Source organism: Fukomys damarensis, unplaced genomic scaffold, assembly GCF_012274545.1.
Source record: "Fukomys damarensis isolate Sample0158 unplaced genomic scaffold, DMR_v1.0_HiC HiC_scaffold_20, whole genome shotgun sequence".
NCBI classification, from domain to species: domain Eukaryota; kingdom Metazoa; phylum Chordata; class Mammalia; order Rodentia; family Bathyergidae; genus Fukomys; species Fukomys damarensis.
The window spans coordinates 13,877,775-13,896,763 of NW_022900932.1; the positions used below are offsets into that span (position 1 = coordinate 13,877,775).

General features: G+C 48.0%; 2 protein-coding genes across 9 annotated transcripts in view; one reads left to right on the top strand and one right to left on the bottom strand.

Moving 5' to 3' along the window:
- Positions 1-822: 822 nt before the first annotated feature.
- Rps24 (ribosomal protein S24) lies at positions 823-7,726 on the bottom strand. Of its 6 annotated transcripts, XM_010607788.2 has the most exons (8): positions 7,627-7,726; positions 6,301-6,366; positions 6,008-6,217; positions 4,763-4,873; positions 4,637-4,639; positions 4,130-4,147; positions 1,257-1,278; positions 823-888 (listed from the first exon to the last, which is right to left on the bottom strand). In XM_010607788.2, the coding sequence occupies exons 1-6, from the start codon at positions 7,627-7,629 to the stop codon at positions 4,142-4,144; spliced, it is 399 nt and encodes a 132-aa protein (XP_010606090.1). In that variant the 5' UTR covers positions 7,630-7,726; the 3' UTR covers positions 823-888; positions 1,257-1,278; positions 4,130-4,141. The 6 variants fall into 6 exon arrangements, with proteins under 6 accessions (XP_010606090.1, XP_010606107.1, XP_010606098.1 ...); XM_010607805.2 differs by lacking the exon at positions 4,637-4,639; XM_010607796.2 differs by lacking the exon at positions 4,130-4,147.
- A 3,302-nt stretch (positions 7,727-11,028) lies between these two features.
- Positions 11,029-18,989, top strand: part of Polr3a (RNA polymerase III subunit A) — a 39,487-nt gene continuing 31,526 nt past the window's right edge. For all 3 annotated transcript variants that reach the window (XM_010607849.3, XM_010607842.3, XM_010607856.3), the window contains exons 1-7: positions 11,029-11,179; positions 16,285-16,420; positions 16,601-16,738; positions 16,982-17,153; positions 17,351-17,505; positions 18,246-18,485; positions 18,685-18,847. In XM_010607849.3, the coding sequence (XP_010606151.1) occupies positions 11,136-11,179; positions 16,285-16,420; positions 16,601-16,738; positions 16,982-17,153; positions 17,351-17,505; positions 18,246-18,485; positions 18,685-18,847 (1,048 nt within the window). In that variant the 5' untranslated portion in view covers positions 11,029-11,135. The remainder of the gene's footprint in view (positions 11,180-16,284; positions 16,421-16,600; positions 16,739-16,981; positions 17,154-17,350; positions 17,506-18,245; positions 18,486-18,684; positions 18,848-18,989) is intronic.

Consider the following 18,989-nt stretch of genomic DNA (forward strand, 5'->3'; position numbering starts at 1 on the left):
GGCCCACTTCCACCCGGCTCCTAGCAAGGGAGCAGACCCCCAAGCAGGAGAGCAAACGGGGCCACGGGGCCCACAAAGCCCAGAGCACCGAGCAGAGCCAGAGGCAACGACTCCAAAGACCCTGCCGCACTCTGCCCAGCCCTGCCCTCCATGTCGCCCAGGTGCCCACTCTTCCCAGACCATCGGGACATGATTTAGACTAGCATTTCCAGGTGCAGCTCCCAGAAGGGCCATCTAATGTGCAAACCTCCAGGGAAGATGGCATACCAAACCCAGAAGGAACTAATGCCTCTTCTCCCCCAGCCCAAACACTCCAGCTCCTTCACTTAGGACCCTCTGCCCACTGACTACCCTGCAACACCTCCCTCCCCAGTCCCAGCACGCAACACAGGTCCAGTGACAGCCTGGGCCTTACCCCAATGCCTGCCAGCCAAGCTGAGGAAGAACACTGTGACCCCTCACTGTTCAAGAGCCAGATGACTTATCCACCAACCAAGTACACCCCAGACCCACATATTCAGACCACAGCGGCCCTCACATCCACCCCACCCCACAAAGACAGAGTTGGGATAGAGGACAGGTCCTGTTCACGCTGGGTAAACAAAGACATGTGAGCTGGTCAGCAACTTCTACTGAAGCCCCCAGGTAATTTAAGTGATGGCTAAGCTGGGGTCTAGGACTCCTTCCCGGCTGCTAGGAGGAAATGACAACACCGCCCCCAGCCCAGTCCTCGCCGAGGGCTTGCTGCACAGGATCACAGGTGGAAACTTAAACCCGCTGCACCCAGTGAGCTGCTGCACAGACTCCAAACAGCCAGACACAGGAAGTTTTTACGGTTTATTAATCCTCTCGTGAAAGACGGGCACTGCAAAGTCTTTACTCCTTCGGCTGTGAAGGAAGAGAAAGAAGTTTAGTCAGGAACTGCCTTGAAATGCTTTAAAGCTTAGTCTTCAAGAAATTCCAAAATTAACAACATTCATGCAGAACACACATTAGTGACCTAGAGTCGTTACATTTGTGAGACAACATAAGTGAAAAAAATGAAACAAAAAAAATTCAAGTTAGGAATTAAATAAAACATTAAACATTACTAAGTTTAAAAAACACAATTATAAAAAAACAAAAACACAACCATGTCACTGTTAGTATTTTAAGAGTTACAACTCAGCAATTGCAAATCTACATAAGCACACGTTTTACTGTGGCCATCAGTAAACCAGGGAAACTAGTGATATACGTAAGAACTGGAAAGATACCTGTTCTCTGATCTCCAGCTCACTGAACCAGTGGCGGGGAAGGGAAAGAGGAAAAGAAACAGTTTGTTAATGGTCCCTTTCCAAAATAACCTGCAGTAAGTGCATGCAATCAGACACCTGCACGTGACCATTTGTGCTTTGTGACTGCACCCAGAACGCTCCTTAGACAGTTGCAACCCGGTTTCATCCTCCCAGTTCCTGTGCACCTTGGCTGTGATGTTAATGAGGTGGCGCTGTCACAGTGGAGCAGAGAGGCCAGCATGGCACCAAGGCCAGGTCACCACTGCCTGGTGACACCCACAACCTGGAGCCTTGGCACCCCAGACCTCAAGCCTGGGACTCCCCACATGCTGGAGTTTAAACCAGCCCTGGTGGAAGCTCTAAAAAGGCCTGTCCCAGTTCAGTATTTTAAAAGACAACACTCACGCCACAAAAGTAGTACAAATTAATATTAAAATCAAGAGGCAGAATAACCGCAATAAAAATGTTGTAACTGCTATTCATATAGGAGACTACTTAACTTTTAAAAACAACTCCATTACACCCAAGATGTAAGAACAAATACCAATGCTAACATCAGACAAGCTGGATTAAAGGGAACTTCACTGGCGGGGCGTGGTGGTGCGCGCCAGTGATCCCAGCACTCAGGAAGCTGAGGCAAGAGGACTGGCCTGGGCTACAGAGTGAGCTCAAGCCCAGCCTGAACTACAGGTGAGGCCTTGGCTCAAAACACCAAAAAATCAATAAATGAGTACATAAATGAAACATATGAGTAAGCCAACATTACTATGCCAACTTTTTCTAAGCAAAGAGTACAAGTGCTCATGTTTGCATTCATTTCCAGCTGGCTTTTCAGAGCTGCACTCCTGAAGTCACCAAAGCGACCTGAAGCAGTAACAGCAATGACTCAGCCTCCCCCGGAAGTCCCTCTGCACACGGGGGACTCAGAGCTGAGCACAAGCCAGCGGGCTGCAAGGCTTCGCAAAGAGAAGAAATCTGTTAAATGCCCTTCAGGGGCCGGGGATTTAGCTCAGCGGTTCAGCGGTTCCACTGCCTGACTTGCAAGCACAAGGACCCGAGTTTGATCCCTGGTACAAAAAAAAAAAAGGTCCTTCAGAGCTGGGTGAGGGTCAAATTCTGCCTTTCTGCTACTTGTCAACAGCACCACCGCCCTCCCACCCCAGCTCTGAGGAGGGAGCAGTTAACTCAGGCAGCAGTGCCCTGATCACTACCATTCCTAACCCCACTACGCTCTGGACATCAATGCGATCACTGCTGGCAGGAAGACCAGGTTTCCTGCCATGCTTGGCAAGGAGTCAGAGCAAGCCAGACACAGAAGCCTCTGTTGTTTCAAACCTACCCCACGCACTCAGTGCACTCACAGGCTACAAATCTAGGGTGTTCAAACGTGCAAAAATGTGTCTGAAACACAGTGGACCATTCAGAGCACACACTTTTGTGGAGAAAGCACTACCCAAGGTTTTGATACAATGTCTATTACTCAAAAACATTTCCCGTTTAAAAAAAAAAAAAGGAAGCACCGGGCATGGTGGCACACACCTACTGTAATCCCAGCACTCGGGGCTGAGGCCGGAGGATCTGTGAGTTCCAGACTAGTCTGGGCTACACAGAAACTTCAGGGACAGCCTGAACTACAAAGGGAGACCCTGCCTCAAAAAAAACAAACAGGGGTGGAATTTAGCTCAGTGGTGCCCTGCCTGCCTCACAAGCACAAGGTCCTGAGTTGGATCCCATACCAAAAAAACAAACAAACAAAACAGGCTAGAGATGTGGCTTCATGGTAGAGCACTTGCCTATAGCTTTAAGGCTCTGGGCTCAATTCCAAATACAGGAAGAAGGGTAGGTTGGGCAGGGCAGAAAAATTGGGAGATTATGCACACACTAGAGGGGAGGAGGCTTGATGAAGGAGGGCAGATAAAATAAATTTATTTAAAAAAAATGGTGCAGGGCGCAGTGGCACACACCTGTGATTCCAGCACTCAGGAGGCCAAGGCAGGAGGATCACTGCATTCAAGGCCAACCTGAACTACATAGTGAGACCCTGTCTCAAAAATAGAAAAATAAAAATAAAAAATATATATATAAAAAATGGGGAGTAGATTATGCACACACTAGAGGGGAGGAGGCTTGATGAAGGAGGGCAGATAAAATAAATTTATTTAAAAAAAATGGTGCAGGGCGCAGTGGCACACACCTGTGATTCCAGCACTCAGGAGGCCAAGGCAGGAGGATCACTGCATTCAAGGCCAACCTGAACTACATAGTGAGACCCTGTCTCAAAAATAGAAAAATAAAAATAAAAAATATATATATAAAGGAAATGGGGAGCCAGGGATTTAGCTCAGTGGTTTAGGTGCCTGCCTCACAAGCCCAAGGGCCTGAGTCCAATCCCTGGTACCAAAAAAATAAAAATAAAAAATAAAAGAACTGGAAAACATCAGCTTTGAGAGGATACTACCAGTTTTTTCTTACCAGAGCTGCCCAAACTCCACTGATGCCACAGCTCAAGAGGGGAGCCAGCTGTCCAGCAGAGGGCCCTTCCTCGGAGCTAATTCCGGTCTACAGAGAACAGGGCTCTGAGACAGCTTCCCAGCACAAGCAGAGGCCCACGGGGCACGGTACCTACCTGCTTCCAGGGAGTCCCCTCACCACTCAACATGCACCTGCTTGTTTCCAAACCACACATGATCAAGCGTGTGCTTGGCTCATATCGTACCCTCACTACTCGGCCTAGCATTGGAAGTGGTCATACTACGGTTCATGTTAACACTCGTCCAAAGCCAACATGCAAAAAGCGTCATAGCAATCTCAGTGAAGGTGCTGCATCCCACACCGTGCTAAAATCTCAGTACCTGCCAGACACTTCATTTCTGATGAACAGTAATCCAAGACAGTAGAGGGAAAAGGCAAAAAAAAAAAGTTCACAGACACTTGATTATTTGATTTCACAACCCAACACCTTAATTTCATCCAACTATTTACAACTAGCTAGCAAAGCGGATACAAAAGCCACTATCATTAGAATCACCGATTGGGGCTCACGGGAGAGGCAAGCAGCCCTAGGTCCAGGATGCCTCTCCAGTGGGCTGGGCAAGCACGGGCCACACTGGTCCAACTGCTTCAGAAACCAGAATCCATGATGAGAAATCAACAGCCCCAAGGAATGAGATCTGTTCTGCTGTCTGTGCCAATCAGGAGTTAACACCTTCCCGCGAGAGCAAGAGCGCGGAGGTGCTCCGCGACCCCTGGACCAGTGTGTCCCTGTGCGGGCTGATCTACAAGCTGACAAGGGTGGGCCAAGCTATACTACTGGGTGTCAAGGACAGTACTGTGCTAGGCAGCGTCTCGAAACACGTTACCTTCTGTAATCCAGAAGAGGGGAGAAAGAAGAAACACGGAAAGGTTATTAGGAAAACAGAACAGCTCCCTTCCAGACACTAGAGATCTACAGTTCACGACCCTCCTGTATCTGCTGTGACCCGTACCTTTTTGCCAGCACCAACGTTTGCCTTTGCAGTGCCTCTGACTTTCTTCATTCTGTTCTTGCGTTCCTTCCGTTGCTTTCTTGACGTCTTTTTCTTCTCATACAGGCCATGCTACAGGAGACAAGAGTGAATCTCAGTATCTGCAAACACTTAACACACCATTACCTACAACTCTGGTAGGGAACCAGGGGTTATGAAATGCAACCAAAACTTTTCTTTTGGCACTACCAAGACACCACCTGCTGATGTGTGGCACACACCTGCAATCCCAGCACTCTGGGAGGCTATGGCAGGAAGCCCTCCAGATCAAGTCCAGCCTAAGCAACTCAAAAACTTAACTAGCATCTGCCTCCCCCAAAAAACAAAACAAAAGCAAAAACCACCTTGCAACTGGTTTTTAGACCCCTCTCCCCACTGAGGTCAATGAAGTCTTTCTTTACCAAGAGCTCTACCCCCTCTATCTTCCTAGTCAGCTCCACCATCTTTTTTTTTTAAGTCTCACTTTGTAGCCCAGGCTGGCCTCCAACTTGCAGTCCCCCTCCTGAGCTTCCTTAGTGCTAGGACCACAGGTGTGCGCCCTGCACACAGCCACCATTGTCTGCTCCTGCATCAGCAGTTCTTGCTGCCTACCTGATGTTTTCAACTTTTACCAGATTTCATCTTCAAGTTACATCCTCAACCAGGCCTTCCCAGAATCCCCATCTGTACCCAGATGCTGCACAGGATGAGTAACCTGAATAGCAAGCAGCAAAGTGCGTGGGTGCTGAGGGGGACAAATGAAGACATCCAAGGAAACAACAGTCACTAAGCTGTAAGCTAAGCAGGAAGCCCAGTTCATGGCTGGTGTTCACTCTGCGGGGCTTGGTGCTCAATACGTGACCAAAACCCTTCTGTGGCTCCCGGCCACTCTCAGAATCAAGTCCAAACTCACTGTCTGGTACTAAAAGTTCTCACAAAATCTGGTGCCAGGCTACAATTCCCACCTCAGCCTCCTACTTGCTCCCACAGTCCATCCCCAGAAGCTCTATTTTATCCGCCTCCCACTTACATTCCCATCTCAAAATGTGAATCTGCATACTGTGCGTTAAATGATTATCTTTAAAAAAATTACCATAATCCATTTGGGTTTTTATGTCTACACGTTGTTCCTACACTGCACAGTCTAGTTCACTCTATTACACCCACAACACAAGGGTACGGAAAACTGAGTCTCCAATCACTGGTGAGCAAATCAAAGGTACCTACTCTTGCAAGTCTATGTTTGGGTTCATTTTTCTTTGCATAATCCAAAGAATCATAAATCATGCCGAAGCCAGTCGTCTTGCCACCCCCGAAATGGGTTCTGAATCCAAACACAAAAATGACGTCCGGTGTAGTCTTGTACATTTTGGCAAGTTTTTCCCGAATTTCTGTCTTGGGTACTGTTGCTTTCCCAGGATGAAGGACATCAATGACCTAATACAAGATACCAAGTTTAGTGTTAATTATAATGAAATACAAGGAACAAATTAAGCAAGGTTTGATGTGGCCTTCCTTACCATTTGTTTCCTTTGAAGTAGTCGGTTGGTCATGAACTTCCGGGTCCGGATAGTTACAGTGTCATTCTGAAAACATTAACATTAACATTACCATCTGCACTACTGACATGTTAACCTGAGTAGTTACTGGGGGCCAGGGGGCTGTATCACAATATGTAGTACCTGATTTCTAACCACTACACACCACTAGCAACTTAGTTGTTGATCTACAAGGTTTCTAGACCGCCAACTGTTTCCTTAGTTAGGGGCAAATATCTCCAAGTGAGACTCATGTCTGCACTCAGTCATAAATATTACTCAGAAGCCTGGTTATAAATCCTGTGCAACTGTGACACTTAAAAATGTTGCACTCACTGACATTTACTACTTACATTTACTCTGCCCCCTCTTGAAAAGCAACAAGGACCTCACAAGAAAACCGTGTTCCCTTCTGAATTACCCAAGAGCTTTTATTTTATGGAACAAGGTACACAGACATTTATCATGCTTATGTCGATCAAAAATAAGTTTGGAAAGGCTTTGTGACCAGCGACTTGACTTGCTAAACGTCCTTTCATCTCAGTTGGAGAACTCATAACAGAAATCACCAAGAGTGAAGTGAGGGCGGGATATGGGCAAAAAATAAGAACCAAGATACATCACGTAAAGGTACGGGATCCCAATGACGAATATAACTGTACTGTATACCTAAAACATACCAATAAACTCAATGAAAAAAAAATCACCTCAACGACACTCAGTGCTTGAAAGCGAAGAACAAGCAGAAAGTAATTTCAAGGAGGAGCCAAAAGTACGTGTTGAACATTTAGTTATGTAGCTCACTGATAAGACGATTTGGGCAAGCCGTCCTTTTAGCGGCATCTCTTTCCGGGGCCTCCGTTTCCGCAGTAGGAAACGAGGGTCCACCCGGCCGCCAAGTTTTCTAGTTTAGGCGTAGACTCGGTGCCAATCGCCCGGGGGTCGACGGCGCCTGCTTCACCACTGGCTGCAAGCTACACATCACTGCCGGGAGCTGCAGGAGACAGTGCCTCCTAGAGTCTAACCCCCACCCCGTCCGCTGCGCTCCGCGAGGCGACAGCGCAGCAGCCGCTCTGAATCCCCAGGACCCGGAGCTCGAATCCCGGCGTGTCCTTAGCCGCGGCGCGGCCCGCCAGCCGGCCCCGACTTCCGACAACGGCTTTAAGGACCTAGGCGACCGGCCCCCGAAAGACACAACCAGAGGAGAGCAGAAGGGCTGTGGGCGGCTGTATCTCGGATGGCGGGACTGGGGAACGAAGGATGGCCCGGATTTGCGGTGGATGACTGCCCAAATCAGGGGCAACTCACCATGATGGCAACAGAACCTCAAGCAGGCAGGGAGGAAAAGAGAAACGCTCTCCTCCGGCCAATCATATCAACGCGCACCGAAGGACCCCGAGCGACGCCGGCGTGGGGGCGTGTCCATAGCCGGGAGGCCGACCATACCAGTGCCAGATTGAAAATGCCTAAAGCCCCGCCTCCCCGGCTTCGGCCACACCCCCTGGGCTGCTGGACTGGCCAATCGGAAAGCAGACCAGTTCCAGAGGCTAAATTCACACACGCACGTGTTCCATTTCAGCTCCTTTCCTTCTGTGGAATTTGTCCTATTCAGCGTCTCCCTAAACCGAATTATAGTGAAAACTGTTTTCATCTGAGCTAGAGATGGTGGTCCTTTTAAGACGTCTTAGGAGATCTCAGCTGGCCTCATTTTACAGCTGCGGAAACTGCAGAAACATGGCTGAAAACCTTTTCTTTACTCAGGTGTGCCATACACAACATGGTTTATGATTCATATACTGTATATGTTATTTTCTGGGACTTTTATGGTGATTCTCTGATTTTAAAGATTTTTTTTTTTTTTTTGGTTGTTTGGTTTTTTGAGACAGGGTCTCTCTATAGCCCAGACTTACCTCGAACTCCCAGCGTTCCTCCTGCCTCAGCCTTCCTAGTGCTGGGATTACAGGCGTGAGCCACCACACCCGGCCCAAAGCAGTTTTTTAAAACACTTTGTACTATTCCGCAAATCTTAATCCTTACACAAAATGCACATCTAGTATCTGTTGGATCCAAAAATTTGTTTAGCTTAAAGAGAAATAGATAGGTAAAGAATATAAGTGTCCATGATCCAAGGGAAACATTGGGAAGAACTTCCCAGAGCTTAGCGTGGACGAGGGTGCAGGTCCCAAGGGCCCCTTGAGCATTCTTGGGAAGAGTGAAGTACTCCTCAAGTGGTTGGCATAGGTATCTATTCCATGCTAATTCTTTTACCTTTATTTTGCTATTTAATCTCATCAACTCTAAGAAATATGGTATGTGGTGCTCAGGCTTTTTCTACATGAGGAAACTAGGATGTAATGAACAGAAATAACTTTCTCAGCGTCACCACAATGTCTAAGAGTTGGTTTCCTAACAGCACTGAATCCAGGACTGTTTCTATAAGTCAGTTACTGTCCCAACCTTGCTATATCCTTGTACCGGGCTCTGGGGACTCCTAGAGATTCTTTCCAGGTTCTTCCTGCCTTGAACAAATAAATGAGCAAAACAAGAACAAAAGGTAGTGAGATTTTACACTTACTAAAGGTAGGAGAAGAAACAAGCTTTGCAGAGCAGCATGGGCCAATTAAAAGTAGAGAATAAAAGCGCACATTGCAGGGTGAGAGCAGATCACATTGAAAGAGACAGCACAGGGGCCCAGAGCTCAGGGGCACCATCCCTTGTAGCCCCATGCTGATTTCAGAGTTGGGCTGTCTTGAGTTGTCTCGGAAAGAATTGAAAACAGCACTTTAGTGTGTGTGTGTGTGTGTGTGTGTGTGTGTGTGTGTGATTTTTTTGAGACAAGGTCTCACTATCCAGTCCAGGCTGGCCTCAAACTCACAGCGATCCTCCTGCTTCAGCCTCTTGAGTGCTGGGATTACAGGCGTGCGCCACCACTCATGGTAGAAAACAGCACTTTTTGATTGGTTCCAAGTCCAGGTCTCCTCGAACACCCACTTGACCAACCCTTTTGCTGCACCCTAATCTCCTACTTCAATCTCTGAATCCAGAGTGGTTTGGTTCCATGATCTGTGCTCTACCCCCAAACCAGAATCCATCATGCTCAAGTCCCTTATATGAAAACAAGTCCTTTATATGTGCATATGATTTATGCAATATACCCATACACTTTTATTAGTAGTTAGGTCTTGCTGGCCGCAATCCCTGCTCAGGTGATTCTTGGGCTTCGGTCTCCCAAATAGCTGGGACTGGAAAATATGTACCACCTCACCCGGCTTCCATCTTTTACAGATTGTGGAGTTCAGCAGACTTTCCAGGTATTCTTTATGGGTTCTTGGGGTCCTGAACAGACTTGGACACGTGAAAAGGGTAGCAAGACCTTACTGTGAAAAGTAGAAAAGGGGCCGGGGATTTGGCTCAATGGTTCCATCGCCTGCCTCACAACCTCAAGGTCCCCAGTATAAAAAAAAAAGTAGGAAAAAAAAAAAGCATTCTCTGCAGAGAAAGTAGATCGCTGAGATAGCTCATCATGCCCAGAAGGTTCATGGCAGAGGTCTTTGCATCCCCCATTCCTCAAGCTGATAGCAGATCTAGGCCATCCTATCAAAAACCTGCTTGGCTTGACACCAAAAGAATTAAAGATAGCACTTTCCGATTGGTCCCAAATTCAGGGTTTGGAAACTGTTTGCTGACTGCATCCCAGATCTCCATGACTGACAGGTCACAACCACTTGCCTAGTTAGTTGGCCACGACCTAATCTTCTGCCTCACAAATAGATAAATTTTTTTGGAGACAAGGTCTGGCTATGCAGTTCAGGCTGGCCTTGAATTCCCAGCAATCCTCCTGCCTTGGCCTCCTGAGTGCTGGGATTACAGGCGTGCGCTACCACGTCCAGCAAGAAGCATGTATATTTATAGCTGGGCCTAGTGCTGCGTTACCTATAACCACAGCACTCTGGAAAGCTGAGGCAGGAGGATCACAAATTTGAGTCCAGTCTGGGCAACTTAGCAAAAACCTGCCTCAAAAGAAAAAAAAAAAGAAGAAGAAAGTTTTTTTAAAAAGGATTGTGCGGGGCGGGGAGCAAGGATTTAGCTCAGTGGCAGCGCGCCTGCCTTGCAAGCGCAAGGTCCGATCCCAGTACAGCAAATAAATAAAAAATAAAAAGGACTGGGGGTGTAGCCCAATGCAGAGGTCCTGGGTTCAACTCTCAACAGTAGGTTAAAAAAAGACTATAACTTTAAGAACTGTGGCTTGTGTGCAGCGGTTTTCTGCAATTTCTTTTCCTTTTTGGTTGACTACACAGCGCCCTTCTCTTTCCCGGGCAGGTTGATTTTAGCCTCTACCTTCTCTTAAACAAGAGGCTTTTTTTTTTTTTGGTTCCTGGGATCAAACTCGGGTCTTTGTGCTTGCGAAGCAGGCAGCGGAACCACTGCGCTAAATTCCCGGCCCAAATAAGAGGCTCTTAATTCGCAAAATATTTATATTGATGATTTTCCATGTCATGAAATTTTTGGCTCTTCAGACATCTAAAGGTCAGGAGGCAAAAGGTTGTACATACTTTTTTCTGCCTCTGAAGACAGTCTGGAGAAATAGACCAGAAATGAGACGTTAAAGAACTACGCAGGCCTCGGTGCAGTATCAAGGCGAGGCCGCCAGGTGGCGATATAGAGGGAGGGAAAAAACCGTGCGCCGGAAGCCTCCCTTGACAATCTCACCGGAAGAGGACGCGGACACGTGGGACGCTCTACGGTGGCCGAGGGAGGTTAAGGGAGCGTCGTTTCTGCAGTGGAGTCCCCCGGAGGGCGACCGGGCCGCCAGCACCATGGTGAAGGAGCAGTTCCGAGAGACGGATGTGGCCAAGAAAATGTGAGACGGAGCGAGAGGAGCCAAAGGGCTAGGGAGCGGGAAGGAAGGGGCTGATCCTGGGCTAGGCGGCGAGTCTCCCGGAGTCACACCAGGACCCCTTTTGGTTGTGGTTGTTTTGTTTTGCGGTAGTGGGGACCGAACCCGGGACCTTCCCACTGAGCTCCATCCCCAGCCCTCTTTTGACTTTCTGTTTTGAGGCGAGGTCTCGCTAAGTTGCCCAGGCTGGGCTGGATCTTGGAGTCCTCCTGCCTCAGCCTCTCAGAGTGGTGGGATTGCAGGCGTGCGCCTCCACGCTCGCTGACGACCCCTTCCTGTCCGCGACTCTTTCCCAGTTAGGGGAGCGATCTGGGGCGGCGACCGGGGCCAATTCGGGCTCTACCGCAGAGCGCCTGGCACGGAGGCAGGACCTGCTGCTCAAAGGATGTTGCCAGCCCGAAAAATGTAGCACAGGCAGTAGATGGGAGGCGGTCTAGGGAGTGCGCCAGCAGTTGCCTCTGGGTGGAGGTTTGTCGCCATCCTCCTTCCGTGCTTGTGTGTAGCGCAGGACCTCTGCTTCTCAGGGGAAAGTGAGACTGAGGAGAGTACAGAGCACTGTGCTCAGGTTGGGCACCAAGCATGCCCTACGAATACGACCTTTACCGCCTCCTGTAGGTGGAGAAGGGAAACAAGTCAGCCTTGGGCGAACGCAGGGAGTTCTGAGGGCGCCTCATCCAGGCAAAAGAAGGCAGAGCAGCCCACCTTCTCCAAAAAGCATACCGAAGTGTGAGTGAGGAGAACAAAGCAGGAGGAGGGTGGAAACCGCAGGAAGCATCCTGCAAGCGGTGAAGAACCTTGGAAAAGTTTTTAAACGGGAAAAGATGGGGTGGAGTGGTGCGTGCCTGTAATCCCAGCATTTAGGGGCCGAGGCAAGAGGATCTCACACCCACTCCATTAACTAAGGCATATAAGATACATTCTCACAAAGCACCCGGAATGATGGGGCACTTCTGTAATCCCAGCACTCTGGAGGTCTGAGACAGGAGGATCACGGTGAGTTCAAGACCAGCCTGAGCTACATAGCGAGACCCTGTCTCCAGAAGTGTAGAAAAATGCAAATTAGAGCCAGTGTGGTGGTGCACAGCTGTAATCCTCACTACCTGGGAGGTCGAGGAGGCAGAAGGGTCCCAATTTTGGGTACAGTCAGGGCAACCTTATGAGACCCTGTCTCAAAATGAAATTAAAAAGGTTGTGGATGTAGTTCAGTGACAAGGGTGCAGCTCTGTTATATATATATATTTTTTTTTTTTTTTTTTGGTTTTTTTGGCTACTGGGGATCGAACTCGGGACCTTATGCTTACAAGGCAGGCAGTGGAACTACTGAGCTAAATCCCCAGCCCCCAAGGGTGCAGCTCTGGTTCAACTCCCAGTAATAAAAAAAATTGCCACCACCTGCCTCGCAAGCATGAGGACCCAGGTTCGATCCCCCGTACCAAAAAAAAAGGAAATTCAAGCTACATGACCTCAAGCATGGAAAACCTGTAGCAGCTTTTTGTTTCACTTAAGTTTAAATTCCCTACCAGCATTCCCAGGCTGTGTGTGACCTGGCCCCTGTGTGCCTTGCTGACTGCCTCTTGTACATTAGCTTTCTGTGCTCCATTGCGCTGGCTGGTTCCTTGACAATGCCAAGCTTTTGTGGGCCCTAGACCCCTTCCCTAGTCATCCTCTCTGCCTTAAACAGCCATCCTCCTGACTGTATTACGATGGACAGTCCGCTCACATTTAGAATTCAGTGGAAATGTCCGTTTTACAGCGAGGCTTTCTGACTGCTGCATGAAGTCATCTCCTCAAATGCTCCCCACTTCACACCATTTTAACATATCCTGCATCTGCTCACTCTGTGTACCATTATCCTTCCACAGAGGGTTCCAGTTCCACAGAGGGGATTGGTTCAAGGATGCTTGTGTCCCTTCTGTGAAATGGAGAAGTACTTGCATGTAGTCTCCGTGCGTCCTCTGTACTGTATGTAGCCCAGGCTGGCCTCAAACTCACAGGGATCCTCCTCCCTCAACTTCCTGAATGCTGAGATTACAGATATGTTCCACCATGCATGGCACTCTAATAAGTGTTTAAGTCATCCCTAGGTTGCTTAAAGTACCTAATGCGGTGTAAGTTGTATGTAAATTGCTGCTTTGCTGTGCTACCGAGAAAATAATGGCAAGGTGGAAAAGCTTGTGCTTCATACTTCTTTGTAAGGATGCAGGTCCTCCTGAGATCCGCCCCATCCGTGTGGGTGGACTGCAGGAGGGTTTCTTCGTCTTTCCATCCTGCGCACTGGGAGCTCCGTGTTGGCAGGGACCTTCCCTGCCTGTCTAATCTGTACCCGGTTGAGTGGAAGAATGAATGAAGATACGGATGTGGCAGGAGGAAGTGCCAGGGCCAAGTTGGAGGTTCCTTGAGACATTCAGGTGGAACTGTCCACAGGAGATGTCTGTGTGGGGTCCCAATGTTGGACAGACGTCTGTCTACATTCAAGTAACGCGGTCGCTTAGGAGGAGCATGTAGCATGTGAAAGAGCAGTTATAACCCTAAGTAAGGAGGTCCGCTACAGACTAGAAAAGCGGTAGCCAATTGAAGGACTTCAAGATTGGATGGGAAGCTAGGCCTGTTGGTGCATGCTTTTAATTCTAGCACTTGGGAGGCTGAGGCAGGAGGATTGCCACAAGTTCAAGGCCTGCCTGAACTACATAATCTAGAACTTGTCTCAAAAAAACAAAAAGGTGGTGGTGGGGCTAAAGCTACACAGCTGTAAGGAGGGAAAATCATATTAGATTGAACCACGAGCACGTCACCCGCCTTCATGACCTTGGCGAGTAGTGTTTGATTGCCCAGGATTTAGAAAGTACTCCAGTAGGGCCGGAGATTTAGCTCAGTGGTTCCGGCGCCTGCCTTGCAAGCACAAGGACCTGAGTTCAATCCCTGGTACAAAAAAAATAATAATAATAATAGTAATAATACACACACACATACATATACATACACACATATATACACATATATACATATACACACATGTATACATATATATACATACAATATATGCACACTACACACACACATATATACATATATACATATATACACGCTACACACATATATACACATGCATATATATACACACACATATACATATATACACATACATACATATATATACATACAATATATGCACACTACACATACATATATACATATACACACATATACATATATATATACATATACATACACACTACACATATACATATACACACATATACATATATATACATATACATACACACTACACATATACATATACACACATATACATATATACACATGCATATACACACACACATATATACACATATACACACATATACATATATACACATGCATATATATACACACATATATACACATATACACATATACACATATATACATATATGTACATACAATATATACACACTACACACATGCATATATACATATATATACATATATATACACACCACTAAGAATGAATGAAGATACGGATGTGGCAGGAGGAAGTGCCAGGGCCAAGTTGGAGGTTCCTTGAGACATTCAGGTGGAACTGTCCACAGGAGATGTCTGTGTGGGGTCCCAATGTTGGACAGACGTCTGTCTACATTCAAGTAACGCGGTCGCTTAGGAGGAGCATGTAGCATGTGAAAGAGCAGTTATAACCCTAAGTAAGGAGGTCCGCTACAGACTAGAAAAGCGGTAGCCAATTGAAGGACTTCAAGATTGGATGGGAAGCTAGGCCTGTTGGTGCATGCTTTTAATTCTAGCACTTGGGAGGCTGAGGCAGGAGGATTGCCACAAGTTCAAGGCCTGCCTGAACTACATAATCTAGAACTTGTCTCAAAAAAACAAAAAGGTGGTGGTGGGGCTAAAGCTACACAGCTGTAAGGAGGGAAAATCATATTAGATTGAACCACGAGCACGTCACCCGCCTTCATGACCTTGGCGAGTAGTGTTTGATTGCCCAGGATTTAGAAAGTACTCCAGTAGGGCCGGAGATTTAGCTCAGTGGTTCCGGCGCCTGCCTTGCAAGCACAAGGACCTGAGTTCAATCCCTGGTACAAAAATAATAATAATAATAATAGTAATAATACACACACACATACATATACATACACACATATATACACATATATACATATACACACATGTATACATATATATACATACAATATATGCACACTACACACACACATATATACATATATACATATATACACGCTACACACATATATACACATGCATATATATACACACACATATACATATATACACATACATACATATATATACATACAATATATGCACACTACACATACATATATACATATACACACATATACATATATATATACATATACATACACACTACACATATACATATACACACATATACATATATATATACATATACATACACACTACACATATACATATACACACATATACATATATACACACGCATATACACACACACATATATACACATATACACACATATACATATATACACATGCATATATATACACACATATATACACATATACACATATACACATATATACATATATGTACATACAATATATACACACTACACACATGCATATATACATATATATACATATATATACACACCACACACACATATACATATATACATATACACACACATATATATACGCATGCATACATACACACACATATACACATACATACATATACACACATATACACATACATACATATATATACATACAATATATACACACTACACACATATACATATATACATACACACACATATATACATATATATACACACTACACACACACACACACACACACACACACACACACGTATGTATAGAAAGTACTCCAGTAGGAGGAGGAGGGGAAGACAGCAGAGTCAGCTGAGGCATGACAGTGCTTCGCTCTGGAGGGAGGAAGAAAGACAGGACAGGCTTCCGACCGCCGGCCATCTCACCTTCACCGTTTTTGGTAGTGAGCTCTGACGTGTTGTTCCCGTCCTTTTGTCGCAGAAGCCACATCTGCTTCGGAATGAAGTCCCCAGAAGAGATGCGCCAGCAGGCACACATCCAGGTGGTGAGCAAGAACCTGTACAGCCAAGACAACAACCACGCCCCACTGCTGTACGGGGTGCTGGACCACAGGATGGTAAGGAGCCGGTGACTTCCGGGGAAGGGGCCGGGCCGCCCCACCCCATGCGTACTGCAGTTCCGGTGCCAATACTGTTTCTTCCCTGTTGGTTCTGTGGCCGAGTCCCTGGCCCGATTGAAGGCAAGGCCCATCCTGCGCAGTGGTCTCCACTGACTGCCAGCTGTGCTTCCCCCAAAGGGTACGAGCGAGAAGGATCGACCTTGTGAGACCTGCGGGAAGAACCTGGCTGACTGCCTGGGCCACTATGGCTACATTGACCTGGAGCTGCCGTGTTTTCATGTGGGCTACTTCCGGGCCGTCATCGGCATCTTACAGGTAAGCCAGCAGGCCTTGATTTTCAGAAGACCAATTCTGAGCTGTATGTGGCAGCGAACTTCTATAATCCCAGCACTCAGGAGGCTGAGGCAGGAGGATCACCGTGAGTCGGAGGGCCAGCCTGGGCTGCACAGTGAGTCCTGAACTACGCAGCAAGACACCAGAAAGACAGGGAGTGGTGTGCTGAAAAGGAATGACCTTTTCATCCTGCTCATCCTTCTGTTCCTGCTTCCTGTTTAAAAGATGATCTGCAAAACCTGCTGCCACATCCTGCTGTCCAAGGAGGAGAAGCAGCAGTTCCTGGATCACCTGAAGCGGCCCGGCCTGACCTACCTGCAGAAGCGGGGCCTGAGGAAGAAGGTGTCGGACAAGTGCCGGAAGAAGAGCCTGTGCCACCACTGCGGGGCCTTCAACGGTGAGCGAGCGAGGGCGCAGCAGCCAGGCCCTTCCCAGCCGCTCTCTTCCGCTCCGCCCTGTTTTGTGAAATGTTAGGAGCCCGCTTCCGCCTGTAAAGGAGGAAACGCAGCTCTCCTTCCGCTGCTGCAGCAGGAGTGATTTTCGTGCACCTGACCCTAACCCTGGCTGCCCTCAGATGTGCAAATCCTCCTGCAGGTACCGTGAAGAAGTGCGGCCTCCTGAAGATCATCCACGAGAAGTACAAGACCAACAAGAAGGTGGTGGACCCCATGGTGTCCAGCTTCCTGCAGTCCTTCGAGACCGCCATCGAGCATAACAAGGAAGTCGAGCCGCTGCTGGGCAGGGCACAGGTGGGCCGCCGCGTCCCTCACAGCCACACACTCACCCCCGCCTCTGCTACCCACCTCCTCCCCATCCCTCAAACCCACCTCCTCCCCAGGCATGAGAAGCTCATGCCCCAGGAGCACTGCAGAGACTCCTCTTCACCCGGAGATTGGCGGCGGGCTGTGTTCAACAGCAGCCCCGGCCACTTCCTGTTTATTGCACAGCCTAGCCTCAAATTTGCGATCCTCCTGTCTCAGCTTCTTGAGTAGTTGGGATAATAGCTTTAAAAGATTTTTATTTGTACAGGTAAAGTGTTACCATGTGTTTTTTTGGTTTTTTAGAGATTTTTTTTTTATACGGGTTTCACTGTGCAGTACAGGCTGACCTTGAGCTCACCATGTGGCCCATGCAGGCCTCAAACTTGCAGTGATCCTCCTGCCTCAGCCTCCCAAGTGCTGGGATTAAAGGCATGCACAACCATGCCCAGCTCAACTTTTTGCTACTAAGAAGAGCTTTTGTGAACATCCTTGTAGCAGAATCTTCATATCATTTCTGAAACGGTACCCTTCGAATTAATCATGTGAGGTGGAATTGTTGGTCTGCACAAAACCAAAGGCCTGGGTGCTTTCAGTGCCCTCGCAGCACAGCCTGCCTGGCACAGAGCTCCCTGCCACCGCTTCCCCTGTGCCGCGTGGAGAAGCCGAGCCCTGCCAGCCTGTAACAGCCTAACCCTCCGTCTCCTCCTCTCCTTGCCCCTTTCCTGTAGGAAAACTTGAATCCCTTGATAGTTCTGAACTTGTTTAAGAGAATCCCGGCTGAAGACGTCCCTCTGCTGCTCATGAACCCAGAGGCAGGGAAGCCGTCCGACCTGATCCTCACCCGGCTTCTGGTGCCTCCCCTGTGTATCCGCCCCTCCGTCGTGAGTGACTTGAAGTCCGGCACCAACGAGGACGACCTGACGATGAAGCTGACGGAGATCATCTTCCTGAACGACGTGATTAAAAAGGTTAGTGCTAGGGCCAGGGATTGAGCTCAGTGGTGCCACCGCCTGCCTCCTAAGTGCAAGGTCCCGAGTTCGATCTCCAGTACCCCAAAAAAAAAATTTTAGCGCCTCTGGCTGGGAGTGAGCCCTGCCATCTGCCCACCCGCCCAAGCCCTGCTAGGCTAGAAAGGGCCACAGACCGAACCTATGGGTCTCGCCGCAGCACCGCATCTCCGGAGCCAAGACCCAGATGATCATGGAGGACTGGGACTTCCTGCAGCTGCAGTGCGCCCTCTACATCAACAGCGAGCTCTCAGGCATCCCCCTCAACATGGCACCCAAGAAGTGGACCCGGGGCTTTGTCCAGCGGTTGAAGGGGAAACAGGGTAGGCTTCTGCCCTTTTGTTGGATTTTGTGGTTTTGAGACAGGGTCTCACTATGTAGCCCAGGCTGGCCTGAAAACCTCAGGGACCCTCCCGCCTCAGCCTCCCGAGTGCTGAGATTACTGCCCAGTTTGATGCCCTTCTG

What these genes read in the sequence shown, in the direction of transcription:
- Rps24 (XM_010607778.2), bottom strand. An exon ending in TACTTCAAAGGAAACAAATG is followed by an intron (nt 6,218 to 6,300) that starts GTAAGGAAGGCC and finishes ATCTTGTATTAG; the next exon opens with GTCATTGATGTCCTTCATCC. An exon ending in CCAAACATAGACTTGCAAGA is followed by an intron (nt 4,874 to 6,007) that starts GTAGGTACCTTT and finishes TGTCTCCTGTAG; the next exon opens with CATGGCCTGTATGAGAAGAA.